Source organism: Brienomyrus brachyistius, chromosome 17 (assembly GCF_023856365.1).
Source record: "Brienomyrus brachyistius isolate T26 chromosome 17, BBRACH_0.4, whole genome shotgun sequence".
Classification (NCBI taxonomy): domain Eukaryota; kingdom Metazoa; phylum Chordata; class Actinopteri; order Osteoglossiformes; family Mormyridae; genus Brienomyrus; species Brienomyrus brachyistius.
The window spans coordinates 5825798-5838859 of record NC_064549.1 but is presented as its reverse complement, the minus strand read 5'-3'; the positions used below and the strand labels follow the sequence as shown (position 1 = coordinate 5838859).

The window sequence follows — 13062 nt, the reverse complement described above, 5'->3', positions numbered from 1 at the left end:
CGAGACGCAGGCGCAGCCCAGGGGGGTGGGGGGGACGTAGTGAGACGGGGGGGGGGGCGGCGAGAGGAGTAATGAGATTCGGGTAAAGTCAGCGGGCTCTAGCCCGGCCTGGCAGTGGCGGACGCTGATTTATGGGCTTCATTAAGACAGATTTCTACTGCTTTACTGAGGTCTGCGGTATCTGCCTCCAATGGGGAGGCCAAAAAAAATCCCATTTGAATTAATTGCAAACAGACCTTCTGGGCCCCAGCCAGTCTCCCGGGCTCTGTCCCCTGGCTCGGGGCGCTCGTGGCATCCTCCTGCCTTTTGTGTTCTTTGGAACAGGTGGCCCTCACACGCCGGCCAGGCTTCTGAGCCAACATGGCTGCCCGGCCATCTGAATGCTCCCCGAGAGAGCTGGAATACAGCGGGACCCCCCCCGCTGTCCAGCCTTTACGGCCCGGGGAGAGGAGCGGAACCAGGGGGCGTGACCTCAGGAAAGCTCCAGAAACTAAGGCATTTGCTGAAGCCCAGATCAAAAAAGAGCCAATGCCACTAAAGGCACCAGGTCTGATGCAGACGCCTCCTAATTGCCTAGCAAATTCCAGCCCAGAACGCTGCGGTGTGTCGGAACAAGCCATCCGAACCCCGAGTCGGTGACAGGCACAGCGGCGCGATCCCAAAGCAAACCTGTTTCCACTTAGCACGGGCAGACTCAAGCCCCACAGTCTGGGATAGGCTCCTGGGTTCTGGGAGGGTGGAGCCTGGTCCAACTGGAGATCTCAGCAGCTCGCTGGCCTCTTTGCCATGTGTGACTAATCGAGCAGATGGAAAGACCGAAGTGCTAGATGCTGCTCTTTCCTCCTGGCCCCCACAGGTAAGGGGAATGGTACGAGCAGATAAAAACCACAGCGAAAGCCTTAATTGGCAATCGATTTTTACCGCATAAAACACAAATCAGTAAAATTGCAAAGTCTGTCCGTTCAGTTCCACTCCAGCTTTGTTCCGCTCTGTCCTCTGGGAATCCATTTATATCCAAACTGTATCCACTGCCATGCTGCTTTCCAACAGCCAGTACACCCTCCTTGTACTCTCATGTTCCATGGATGAATCATTTTCTGGAGAGTCTGCTTCAGAGCGCACCCACAAACTAAATCAGGAGCTGTGCAGCCATTTCCAAAGCCTGGGTAACATTATTGTGTAAATATGCGAGGAGAGTACAGGTGTGACCAGAATGCAGTGTGATCAGTGCAACTGGAACGGTATGAAGTGTGTCAATAAATGTCCTCTCTCTAGGGCATTATTCACTGGCAATGGCTTCATTCTCCTCCGTGCTGTAGACTGACTGGCTAATCTGATGACTGTGTCACACAAACTGTTCCAGTAACTGGACCACGGTTATTTGACAAAAATGGGATCACTTATATCGGTGACGGCTGGCCCCCCATCCTGGGTCGTTCCCTGCCTCATGCCCATTGCTTCCGGGATAGGCTCCAGACCCCCCGCGACCGAGTAGGATAAGCGGTTTGGAAAATGGATGGATGGATGGATGGTTGATATCGGTGAGATGGTCCTGTGGGTGTCACCTTGGTTACCCCAAGAACATGCTTTTGTCTTCGCAAACGTTCACGTTCAGCCGGGCGTGAAACAGCCATCCGCGGTCCCGCCTCGGAGGCCCAGCGGACTAGTAGGGACAAGGCCCAGCATTCAGTTTTGCTTTAGAGGGTCAAGACGCTGTCAGCTACCGGGCATGAAATTCAAGCAAGCTGGAACCATCAGAGGGCATTGGCAAAATGTGGCTACGAGTCTTCACGGTTCGAAAGGATGCCAGAGTGCTGAGATCACCCAGCTACCCTGGAGGAATAACTGAGAGACAGGGTGGGAGGGTGAAAATGAATGAAGAAAATTGTGAGCTATAGTCAGAAGTCAGGGTTCATGACATGAAAAATCTATTTCTGTTTTACTACAGATGTTCAGGAAGGACTCAACATGTTCATTCTGGAAGAGAGTGGAACCATGAGGGAGTCAAAGGGAAAAGTCTGGAAAAGAGAGGAAATGTAGGGAATTCAAATGGCAAAGTTGGGAAGAGAGAGGAAATGTAGGGAATTCAAAGGGTAAAGTCTGGAAAATTCCTTTCCATGTCAGAACATGGAACGACAGGCAAACAAAGGTAAGAGCAGATGATCAGGGCTGAAGGTGTGACCTGGTGTCACGGCCGTGCTTGAAAATGGCAACTGTGACAGGACCAGCCTGTCTGCCCATGGTGCACCTCTCATGGGAGCATTTGGTGTCAGCGAGGGGGCCATGGTGCAGCTCCGTCCACGGCCCATGAACGCTGGAGTGACAGGAAATTACTGTGGCAGGGCAAGTCAAAGTGCATTAGCAGTCACTATCAAAATGAAAACATTATTTACAGTGGAAGTCCAGCCACAGGCAGCAGCGGATATGCATAAAAAGTCATGTTTGCCTCTTTTTGGGTCCGGTCAGGCCTGTCATTTATCACTTGACAACCATTTTTCAGCACCTGCAGGAGCTAATAACGCTCGCCTCGCTCGCTCTTCGACTGAAGGAGCCGCTTCCACTGGGCTCTCTCCCCATGACATTTCACAGCCTTCCTCTGCTTAGACATTTCTATGTTCTCCAAATGCTCTGTTCAAGCGTTTATGTTTCAAAGAACATCTAAAAACGTGGGCTGCAGTCGATGTCAGGAGACAACAAGCCGCCGCTTATGACTTTCAGTTTGGTGACCCTGAACGGGCACATTTTTTTGTGAGATACATTTTGTTCCCGTCTCCTAGTCCAAACAAGAGTTGGATTAGAGGTCATTTTAAACTGTGGTTCTACAGATCACTGGAGATGTGATTCGTCTTCAGAATTTAATCATATCTGTAGACTTGGGCTTCCATGTATGTCAGTCATGACTGACTTCCTTCATGTTGATGGGTCCCGCTTTAGCCAAAGCAGCTGTTTGATTTGTAATCAGGCAGAATGTAGCACCGCGGCCTCTCCCCTCCTGTCAGAGGAGAACGTCAGCTCACGTCACCTAGCAGGGGTTTCATGCAGTTATGGAACGGCAGTCCAGGCCATCAAGGGGGATTTCTGAATTATTCTCACTCAGTTTACTAAGTTCAGTCGAATTTTCTTTGTGACTGGTATGACGGCAGAGATGCCTAATGACCTTTTGTAATGCTGTATATCCCTTAATAATAGCATAATACCAGTTAACATCCTTAATTTTGAGTTTTTCTCACCGTGAAAGGATAATAGATGTCTACGTTTTTTTTTTTTTTGCTCTGTGGATTCCTGCTGTTTGCGTTGGGCTGACAGGACCCTTCACTTGAATGAACCGGTTCAAAAAGTCATCTTGGACAAGGCTTTTGGAAGTGATTAAAGTGGCAGGGTATGATCTCTAGAGCACTACAGCTTTTGAGGTTGAATCTTCAAAAAAAAAAATAGTGAAATGAATGTGACAAAACGTGTTATATAATCCCCCACAATGGCTTTCTGGGAGTGCATTATTTTCCACAGGGTCATGCTTAATCTTGCTTGTGATCCTCTTAGCTGTGGCTGGGCTGCAGTTCAGCTGAAGCTCAGCTATTAGATTTAATGGAGGTAGGAGGGTGCACTGAGAATCCATCCAGCTTCAAACTGCTCATCCTGGCCAGGGTCACGGGGACGAGGAGTCTATTCCAGGCGGCACAGGGCACGGGCTGGGGTGCACACTGCATGGGAACGGCAGTGTGTCTGTTTAACGCAACTGAAAGATATGTTTACTGGTGTGATTGCTGATAAAACTGATATGCTGACAGTGGTGTATGAAATTTGGGTGTTTTATGCTAGACTGCTTCATGTGGAGCCAGATATTTGTAAAATGTGTAAATAAAATGATCATTTTCAGAGAATTGGTGGCGTTAGGGTCAGGATCATAAAGCCTCCTGGGCAGTGAGTGCTGTTAGGGTCAAAACCAGAAAGCCTACTGGGCAGTGAGTGGGGTTAGAGTCAGGATCAGAAAGCCTACTAGGCAGTGAGTGGGGTTAGGGTCAGGATCAGAAAGCCTCCTGGGCAGTGAGTGGGGTTAGGGTCAGGATCAGAAAACCTCCTGGGCAGTGAGTCGGGTTAGGGTCAGGATCAGAAAGCCTACTGGTCAGTGAGTGGGGTTAGGGTCAGGATCAGAAAGCCTACTGGACAGTGAGTGGGGTTAGGGTCAGGATCAGAAAGCCTACTGGACAGTGAGTGGGGTTAGGGTCAGGATCAGAAAGCCTCCTGGGCAGTGAATGAGGTTAGGGTCAGGATCAGAAAGCCTCCTGGGCAGTGAGTGGGGTTAGGGTCAGGATCAGAAAGCCTACTGGACAGTGAGTGGGGTTAGGGTCAGGATCAGAAAGCCTCCTGGGCAGTGAATGAGGTTAGGGTCAGGATCAGAAAGCCTCCTGGGCAGTGAGTGGGGTTAGGGTCAGGATCAGAAAACCTCCTGGGCAGTGAGTCGGGTTAGGGTCAGGATCAGAAAGCCTACTGGTCAGTGAGTGGGGTTAGGGTCAGGATCAGAAAGCCTACTGGACAGTGAGTGGGGTTAGGGTCAGGGTCAGAAAGTCTAATGGACAGTGATAGATTTCTTCAGTGAAACCTCAGGTTCTTTTAGTAGAATGATGAAGCAGGTTCCTTAAGTTTAAGCAGTTTATTAATACATAATGATGTTACAGAAAGATGTTTCACACGGCCGGGTCAGTGTCTATCTGTGTCTGTCTCTGCCCCCACTGAGGGAAGCAGGGCCTTGATCTATGCCAAGAAATATGAACCTATAAATTAATGAACTAAATGAACATAATTAGATAACTACAAATTAACTAGGGGAATCCTTCAGTCCCCCCTATGATTCTGTGGAAAACAAAACACATCAAATCATCACGAGTAATTAATCACAACAAGTAAATGACTGATCAGAATATAACTGTAAAAACTCTGCATAAAGCCTTGGATCTACACTAGGTTCTAAAGACCAAGTGAGGCACCTTGCAAAAAGGTAGCAAAATAAAATAATAAAAAATGAACCCATATCCATTAATCAATCATAATTAATCAATCATAATCATCATCATCATCATCAGTTTTGGCAATCATGTTTCCATACACAGATCTGCACAGATTACCAGAAAAGCAAATGAAAAGCTTGACAATCCACGATATGTGTGTGTGTGTGTGTGCGTGCGTGCGTGTGTGTGTGTGTGTGTGTGTGTGTGTGTGTGTGTGTGCGTGTGTGTGTGTGTGTGTGTGTGTGTGTTGTTCATCTTCTGGCTGGTTAAAGTCTGTGACTTTGTCGCCCAGCAGCGTAGGCCAGTAAGGGAGAGGTTACTAGCACATCACCTTAGCGCGTCTGATCTCAGGAACATAGTCTACCCCTTTGCAGTGGCTAGCATAAATCCATCTGCTTTTACCACACATTTTAACTGCTGCATTTGTTGTTAACAGTACCTGATATGGACCCTCCCACTTAGACCCAAGCTGTTCTTTTCGGGGTTTCTTGATCAGGAACCAGAATGTGACCTCCATCGACAGGATCTTCCCAAGCATCGGAAACCTACTCTTTTGGGGTCTGGATCAGAAAGCCTACTGGACAGTGAGTGGGTTTGAGGTTAGGGTCAGGATCAGAAGGCCTCCTGGCCATGAGTGGTTTTGAGCTCAGGATCAGAAAGCCTACTGGACAGTGAGTGGGTTTGAGGTTAGGGTCAGGATCAGAAAGCCTCCTGGACAGTGAGTGGGTTTGGGGTTAGGGTTAGGATTGGGGTTAGGGTTAGGTTTGGGGTTAGGGTTAGGTTTAGGTTTAAGATTAGGGATAGGGTTAGGATCAGCTGGCCCCCACACCATGCTGCTTTCACTGAGATGCAGCCCACTGGTTGGTGATATTTCCTTCAGAGCATCCTTACACACTTTCCATCTCCTGCTGTCGGACAAGCCCTATAGATCAGGAGCAGCTGCCAAGGTCCAATGCGTAACTTCTAATCTCATCAGGTGCCGCGACACTCTCTGAGAACGCTGCTTCTCCAAGTCTCCTGTTTCGGTGTGTATCTGGCTGGCTGCCCTTTCATCATTCAAAGGAGGCTCTCTCCTGCCATTTCCCATGAAAACAGCTGATTTTTCCTGAGACATTGACAAAAAACACAGGTCCCCGACTGTGAACAGAGAGTGCTGTATACTTATACCCACCTCAAGAAGAAATTCGACTTGGCAAACGCTGCTACAGCTGCTAACTCTGACTGCCACCGTACCAGGGACTGCTACGGCGAGAGAGCACAGACAGCAGAACGCGATGATTTAATCTTGGTGCTAATGCACCTCCTCGAATCCCAGGCCGCATCTCTGCGTAGAGGCCTGCATTCATAACACGGTGGCTGGTTTGTAACGCTGCATTACTATTGGTAAATTGATTGTTGTTCTTTTGCTGGTGTGTGTAGAGAGCGGGAAGGTATTTAACCTCGTGATTTTTCTCTCCTCCACCCAGAAAAGCCTTTGCCACGTGGAGCTCCTGGGGGTCTCCTCAGAATCCTGGGGGGGCTGGTTGCCTTGGGACTCATTGTGGGCGTGGCTGTGACCGTCTACACCATCTACCAGCGACAGCACAGGACGCGAAGCAAGGAAGATAACGACGGGTGAGTACCCCCCCCCCCCCCCACCACCACGAAGAACCCCGCAAGCATCAGTTCAAAGGGAATATGGTCCTTTACAGACAGTCCAGAGGTGACCTTGTTTATGGTAACCGGAGTTGATCACAGGCAGAACATTAAACATTCACGCGATTCAGCCGAGCGGATGATTATCTGATTGGCCTGATTGCTAAGCAGCCTGTGATTGCAACTTGATTCGAACCCTTGGCCATGACCCGCTGGTCCTGCTGCAAGCACGCCGGGCTGTGCTGTTATTCTGAGTGCCACGTTTGGACACGGTGGTACCAATCATTATAAGATCAATTATAATAATAATAATAATAATAATAATGCCTCACCATCGAAGCACTGCCATTAACGACTGTGTTTGTTCCACACTGGGTTTCAAAGACCTTTTTTGTAATGGATTCTGTGCATGCGTAAGCACGTAAATGAGTCTTTCACATGTCACAGTTAGGAATAAGCTCATTCACTGAGACGACGGGTACAGTCACAAAATGAGGGCCGCACTTTTCCTAGACTCGGTTGCAGCAGCAGCACTAAAAGCCATCCTGCCTGATTATCCCTAAATGACGCACATGGCTGCAGAGGTCTTCTCTTTAGCTGCATTTTTTAAAAAGCAGATGGCTGCTTTTGGATGTTCAGAAAGCCGCTAATGCACCTCTCCTGCGGTTCAGGCTGACACCCCAGTGTGCAGCGGTCCCTTTGGACCACTAGGAGGCGCCTCAGCAGCAGAGCAGCTCCACCTCACCCTGCCCCCCCACCCAGTGTCCCTTAACCGCCATCGTAACAGACTGTTGGAACTCACTGGAGTGACCCACCTGATCGTGTTTTCCTGTGTTTATTACGCGGTCAATGATCTCTTTCTAGGAATGCTATCAGGCAAGATGCTTTGTTTTTTTATCTTCGCACTCTGCAATTTCCTGTCCTTTGTCTATGCATATATTTAATTCACTGGTTACATAAAATATAATCAAAGACTGAGGGTACGTGCCGCTAATCCCTACAGCTCTGATATGTCACCCTATCACCCTTTCTCTGACTCCCTGTTCTGCAGTGATGGCCCCACCTCTCCCTGTCACTCCAGTGCACCTCCTTGTCTGATGCCCCTAGCAGTGCCGATGCTGATAGCTGTACGTATCTCTCAGGCAGGAAAATAGAGTCAGGAAAAGCCTGCCCCCTCCCCCGCAAGGGAAGAACAGCTGAGTCACCCCTGCCAGATCCCTTGTGTACACATGGCTCAGGGTTCGGACACCTGTGTGCTGTGGCGTTGACTTGCATGCAGTGGGGACCTTCTGTGTGCTGTCAGCGGACTCCGCCTGGCTGAGTTACCGTTCAAAGAGACCTGCTATTCTGACAGCCAGGCGTGCGAGGATTTCCCCTTCGCTGCTGGATCTCCCGGACATCCCTCCTTTCAGTTTGGGATGGAATGGAGCCAAGCGGGCACTGTGAGCTCCAGAAGCGCATGGATTTATCCCGACACAGAGGGGCGTTCACCAGCAGTACCAGCTTTGCTGGATCCATGAGCAGTGGGGAGATGGCTTTGGGACGGCAGATGTGAGGTGGCTCTGTGATAAGAGCCCTAACCCCTAATAAGCCTCCCGCACTTGTGACCGTTCTATTCCAGTGTGATCTCGGGATCTTCCACTACGGAGCTGAGCAGGAGCAGGCAGCCTGGGGCTCGGCGGGGCCAGATATATTTATATTTCCATTACAGTCGGGACCCGGGCATTGGCTGCTGAAATAACATTCAAAGTCAGGCAGATAATAAACATGAATGCTGCCTATATTTATGATCATTATTTAATATTATTAAAAGTACCCAAACTGTCTCATTCTCCACGTCTCAGAGACGATACTCTGCAGAAGGCTGTTGGGATGGAAACGGTATTCAGCTTGGACTCCCCTGCTGAATGATCGCCAGGCCGAGATAAACATTTAAACGATTGACTCTGTTGCCTCCTGTACACAATAGGTCCCGCAAACGGCCTTTCCGAGGAGGATAATGCGGAAATAATGCTGCCGTGATGGTCTCGATTCTTCTACAGCACATTGTGGACTGCCACATCCAAATGGCCATTTGCAGGGCGGTGGTCCTGGTCACTGCCTTACCAGAGCTGTGCTCCTTCTGCTTCACCAGGAGCTTCACTTTACGGGTCTATGTCCCTAACCTGACTAACGGCCATAAATCGAACGCTTTATCCTTGCAGAATCGTCCCTTCGTTTAATAACCGTGTTGAAATTTCTCAGTTGTGGCCTGCTTGTTTGACGCCTGGGGTCTAACATCATCTTCGATTGCCTCCTCGCTGAAAGAGTCGACGTGATCAATAGCGATATTCCACTCATAGAAAATGACTAAGTATGAGATTCACGGTCTTCGCCCTTTAGCTGAGAGGAGCCACTTGTTTAAGTTTGTTTATCTGAGATCTAATGCCGCGTTAATTCATCTAAAAGGAGCGTTAGCACATGGCAGGGCCCCCAGGGAGCTGTGTTGTCTGACATGACTGCGAGCCATTACAGCCCCCAGGAATTTATGGAAACAGGAAGCCTGCTCTCAGCAGAGGGCTTCAGGAAGCCAGTCACCGCGTTGTCGTCTTTATCGCATTCATCAGTCATAACATCGACTCTTTCCAAAGCCTTAAAGAGGGCCTGCCCTTTGTCTGAGCTCATTTTAACCAGGACTGCTGGGTTTTATTTAATCTTGAGATGAATGACGTCATGCTCCTCATTGTAACATCGAGTGGTTTGGCCTGCGCACCAGGTCCAAATGTCCACCCCCCACCTGTTCGCAGCCACATAGCCATCAAACCGAGGGTCATGTGATGGCAGGTTGACACGAAGCAACCTGCTCCTAAACAACCTTACAGCCTAGAGCAGCATTTGTCAATCTAGTCCTTGGCGACCCCCAGGCGGTCCGCATTTTTGCTCCCTCCCAGCTCCTGACACATCTGTACCAGGTATTCGGTGAATTTGATGGGCTCTGACGAAAACGGTGTCTGGGGGTCCCCAAGGGCTGAATTGAGAAACACTAGCCTAATGTATTCTCTGTATTCACAGAATTATGGGGAGCGGTGTAGCCAATCACCAAAAGGCCTAGGTGCCGATGTTACTCAGCTGTTGGCGTGTCTTTGACTTACAGATTGGACGCTTCGACCATGGGGCAGTCATAGTGGTGAATGCCCGATCTGTAATGGAATCTATCCCTGATTTAAAATGGCTGCCTGGTTGTAAGGTTGTGGCAAGGAGGCGGGGCCTGTGACAGAAAGAGCCCAAAAGCCTTGCCTGACCTTCAGATATCAGTGTGAAGTTACCTTATCGTTCCCCACTAGCAGTTTGCCGCTAACAACGACAGCGATGCAGTAACAAAGTATATTAGCTGCTTGCGTTTCTCTGCAGGCTGCCGGTACTAGATTCCCTTGGAGAGATTACGGGGAGCGTTAAATCTCCCTCTAAGCGCCAAACGGGTGCCCCCGCACCACTGGTCCACAGCCAGTCATGGGAGCACGACAGCTATTGATAAAATCACCTTCGCAAACCAACGGCACGGGGCGTACAACCTGACAGCTGTTGACACGGTCCGGTGCAGCTCTTTGGAAAGCCGGGCCAATTGTGTTTGATATTCGTGGAATTAGCGAGCGGCTGAGTGTAAGCTCTCTCCCCTGGAAACGCCGCGTCTCCTTGCACCGCTGCGAGGAGACTTTGAAAGCAGGGATGGGCGCAGGCCATGGTGGAAATGAGATGGAGATTTATTACACGGAGGAGATGAATTTGTACGTAATCAGCGCGAACGAGAAAGCCTATAAAAGAGTGTAATATATGAGCTGGACGTTTAGGTTTTTGATACGTCTGTCGGCTGCCAGGCTCACTCAGATTGTGGATATCCAAGAAATGTTGGAGGAACAGAGGCAGCCTTGTCATCGATCACAGGGCATGCTGAATACTTCTGTGACATTTTACCAATAATCATCAATAACAAGCCAAGGATATTCATTCAGCTTCATATCAGGGCCACGACAGTAATATATTAATACATTAATAATATCAGCATGCAAAAATCAGCGACGCTTTAAGTAAGTACACTGGCTTTGATTAATTCGGCTGGATATATATGAGAGGCAGAAGGCCAGGGATGCCCCGGGACCCAAAATGCCACCTTGGTCATCTGACGCGCTGGCTGTCGCTTCCTGGAGGCTCGGTGACGTCCTCGGTGAGAGGGCCGGACTGCCTTCGATTAGAAAAGCCACATGTTCCTCCAGGGCTCCTCAGGATCAGATGCATGGCGGTTTACCTCCGGCACCCAATTAAAAGTATGATTACCATTTAAATTGGCCAATAAGACGGCAATCATGAGAAATCGATATGAGCAGAAAGACTCCGAAGACTGGCTCCCTCAGAGGGGGTCGTGCCGTGCATTTGTCCCGGCGGGGTACAGGCGGCCGTCCCAGGTGTCTGACATCACACGGGCAACATAAGTGCAGATGAAAGCAATTCCAGTATATTCGGGTGTCCCTGCTGTCATTCACAGCTGAGGCCTGGGGGTTTACTGTCACAGTCATGTGTTGGATCCATGGATCTGCTGCAGACCCTGCAAGCACAGCTAGGTTGCCGGACCGGGACGGCACTCACTTCGGACTTTGCAGCGGAGTTGAGCGAATTCCACTTCAGCGTCACCGTTCCTCGCTCCCTCAACACGGCACAGTGCTCAGGTCACCCATGACTCGTTTTCGTAAACCTCTTCCTTCTGATTCCCCCTTTCAGCCGAGAGATTAGAGATTTTTTTCCCTCTCCTTGGTCGAGTCTACCACCCCCCTCCCCCCCCCCCCATAAGCTGCCCTAATCCTTTTGTGGGTGGAGGATAAAAAAAAAGATTGAGGTCTAGGAGGCTTGGTAGGCCACGGTTGGAGAAAGGCAGGGTCGCTGGGGTGTGTGTCTTCTCAGGAAGTGGTCTGACCCATCTCGGCTCCATTCTACTCCTCTTCAGAAACACCCCCCCCCACATACCCCACACTTCCCCCCCACCCCACTACCCGAAAAGCCTCACTTTAGTCTGTCGGCTGCTGCAGAGAGGAGATATTGATTGAGCCATCAGTCCAATCAATCAGCAGCGGTCCCATCAGCAGGCCCCGGTACCTTCAGTGGGGCTTACACCCTGGTGTGACATGTCACATGACCCACGCCTGGAGAGGCGGTAACTGCCGCTGATAGACCGCGGCCCAGTGACGGCAGGCAGCTCTGCCACGTATGGCAGATGATGTAGCGCTTCTCCGGTATACCGCTTCATTTGTTTTCCCGGGAACCTGCGGATTTAAGGCGGACACCTCCATCAGTCTTCCGGGAGGACCTGCGTGAGCTGTTCAAGTGGCTGTATGTGTACATTAGAGCATGTCGCGTGATTATTAATCATAACAGATAAAGAGATACGCCTAGAACTGGGAAAAAGTGGAGCCGGTACAGATTAAATATACTGTTGTGTTGTTCCACAGCCACGCTTAAACCAGCTGCACCTACCATCGCTTATACTAATGCAAATCTATACTTCCAATAATAAATTTTTCAAAAATAGTTGTTCTTGAAGGATAAAACAATAACTATTAATTATTCCTGGTGACCAAATGTTTCGATACATGGTCAGGAAAATAAGGTGCAGGGCCTATTTTATGATTTTTAAGGTGCGGGGGCCAACCTTATCATTAGCCAATGATATGAGTTTGAATTGATGATTGATGAAGGAGGGGCACGCCAGGGGCCAATCAGCTTTCAGCTGGGGCCAGTGTCCCTGTGGCCCCGTTTCTTTATACACTCTAGCATGTCCAGAGGCATGATGGGAGACAGACACCCATCTCCCTTAATCACGGAGTGATTATAACCAGGGGGATGCAGAACTGGATGAAATGAAGCTTTGAGTTCTGGTCTAACCTCCTGACCTTGGTTCAGTTGTCTACAATAGCATCAGCATTCCTGCTGGTACCGTGTCGCTCCAGTGGAGGATCCCTGGCCGCTCATTCCTGTTACTAGGCATTCCCAAGATGCACAGGTGTTTTCCGGGAATCTATGGGCACCTTGATGGGATGCAGGAGCTGCCGTATGCAGAAGCAGAGAGGGAACGGTCACATGCTCAGTGCCCAAAAAGGCAACGCCCCTGTGGATGCAGGGGTCAGTCATTTCGCCAAAACGAGGAACCACATGGAGTCAAACGCGAGCGCCTTGCCCGCGGTGCGGCGCACTTGTCTGCGGACTCCACGCACCACTAATTATGCAGCTTTCTGTGAAAATTGCACGCAGCGTTCCTCATTTTCCCCAGTTTTTACTTTCCCGGCAGGTGCTTACATCGCCGTTCATTATCCCTGCTTGCCTCTACTTTTGAATGATTTTCTTTGGGGTTAAAAAAAAGAAAAAAAACACTCTAGTCAACATTTTCGTCCGCGAG

At 49.6% G+C, this 13062-nt stretch overlaps 1 protein-coding gene across 1 annotated transcript in view; it reads left to right on the top strand.

The window, feature by feature from the left end:
• The first annotated feature begins 360 nt into the window (after nucleotides 1-360).
• Nucleotides 361-13062, top strand: part of LOC125712008 (uncharacterized) — a 31373-nt gene continuing 18671 nt past the window's right edge. Inside the window, exons 1-2 of the mRNA XM_048981584.1 lie at nucleotides 361-547; nucleotides 6473-6620. Coding sequence (XP_048837541.1) covers nucleotides 361-547; nucleotides 6473-6620 — 335 coding nt within the window. The remainder of the gene's footprint in view (nucleotides 548-6472; nucleotides 6621-13062) is intronic.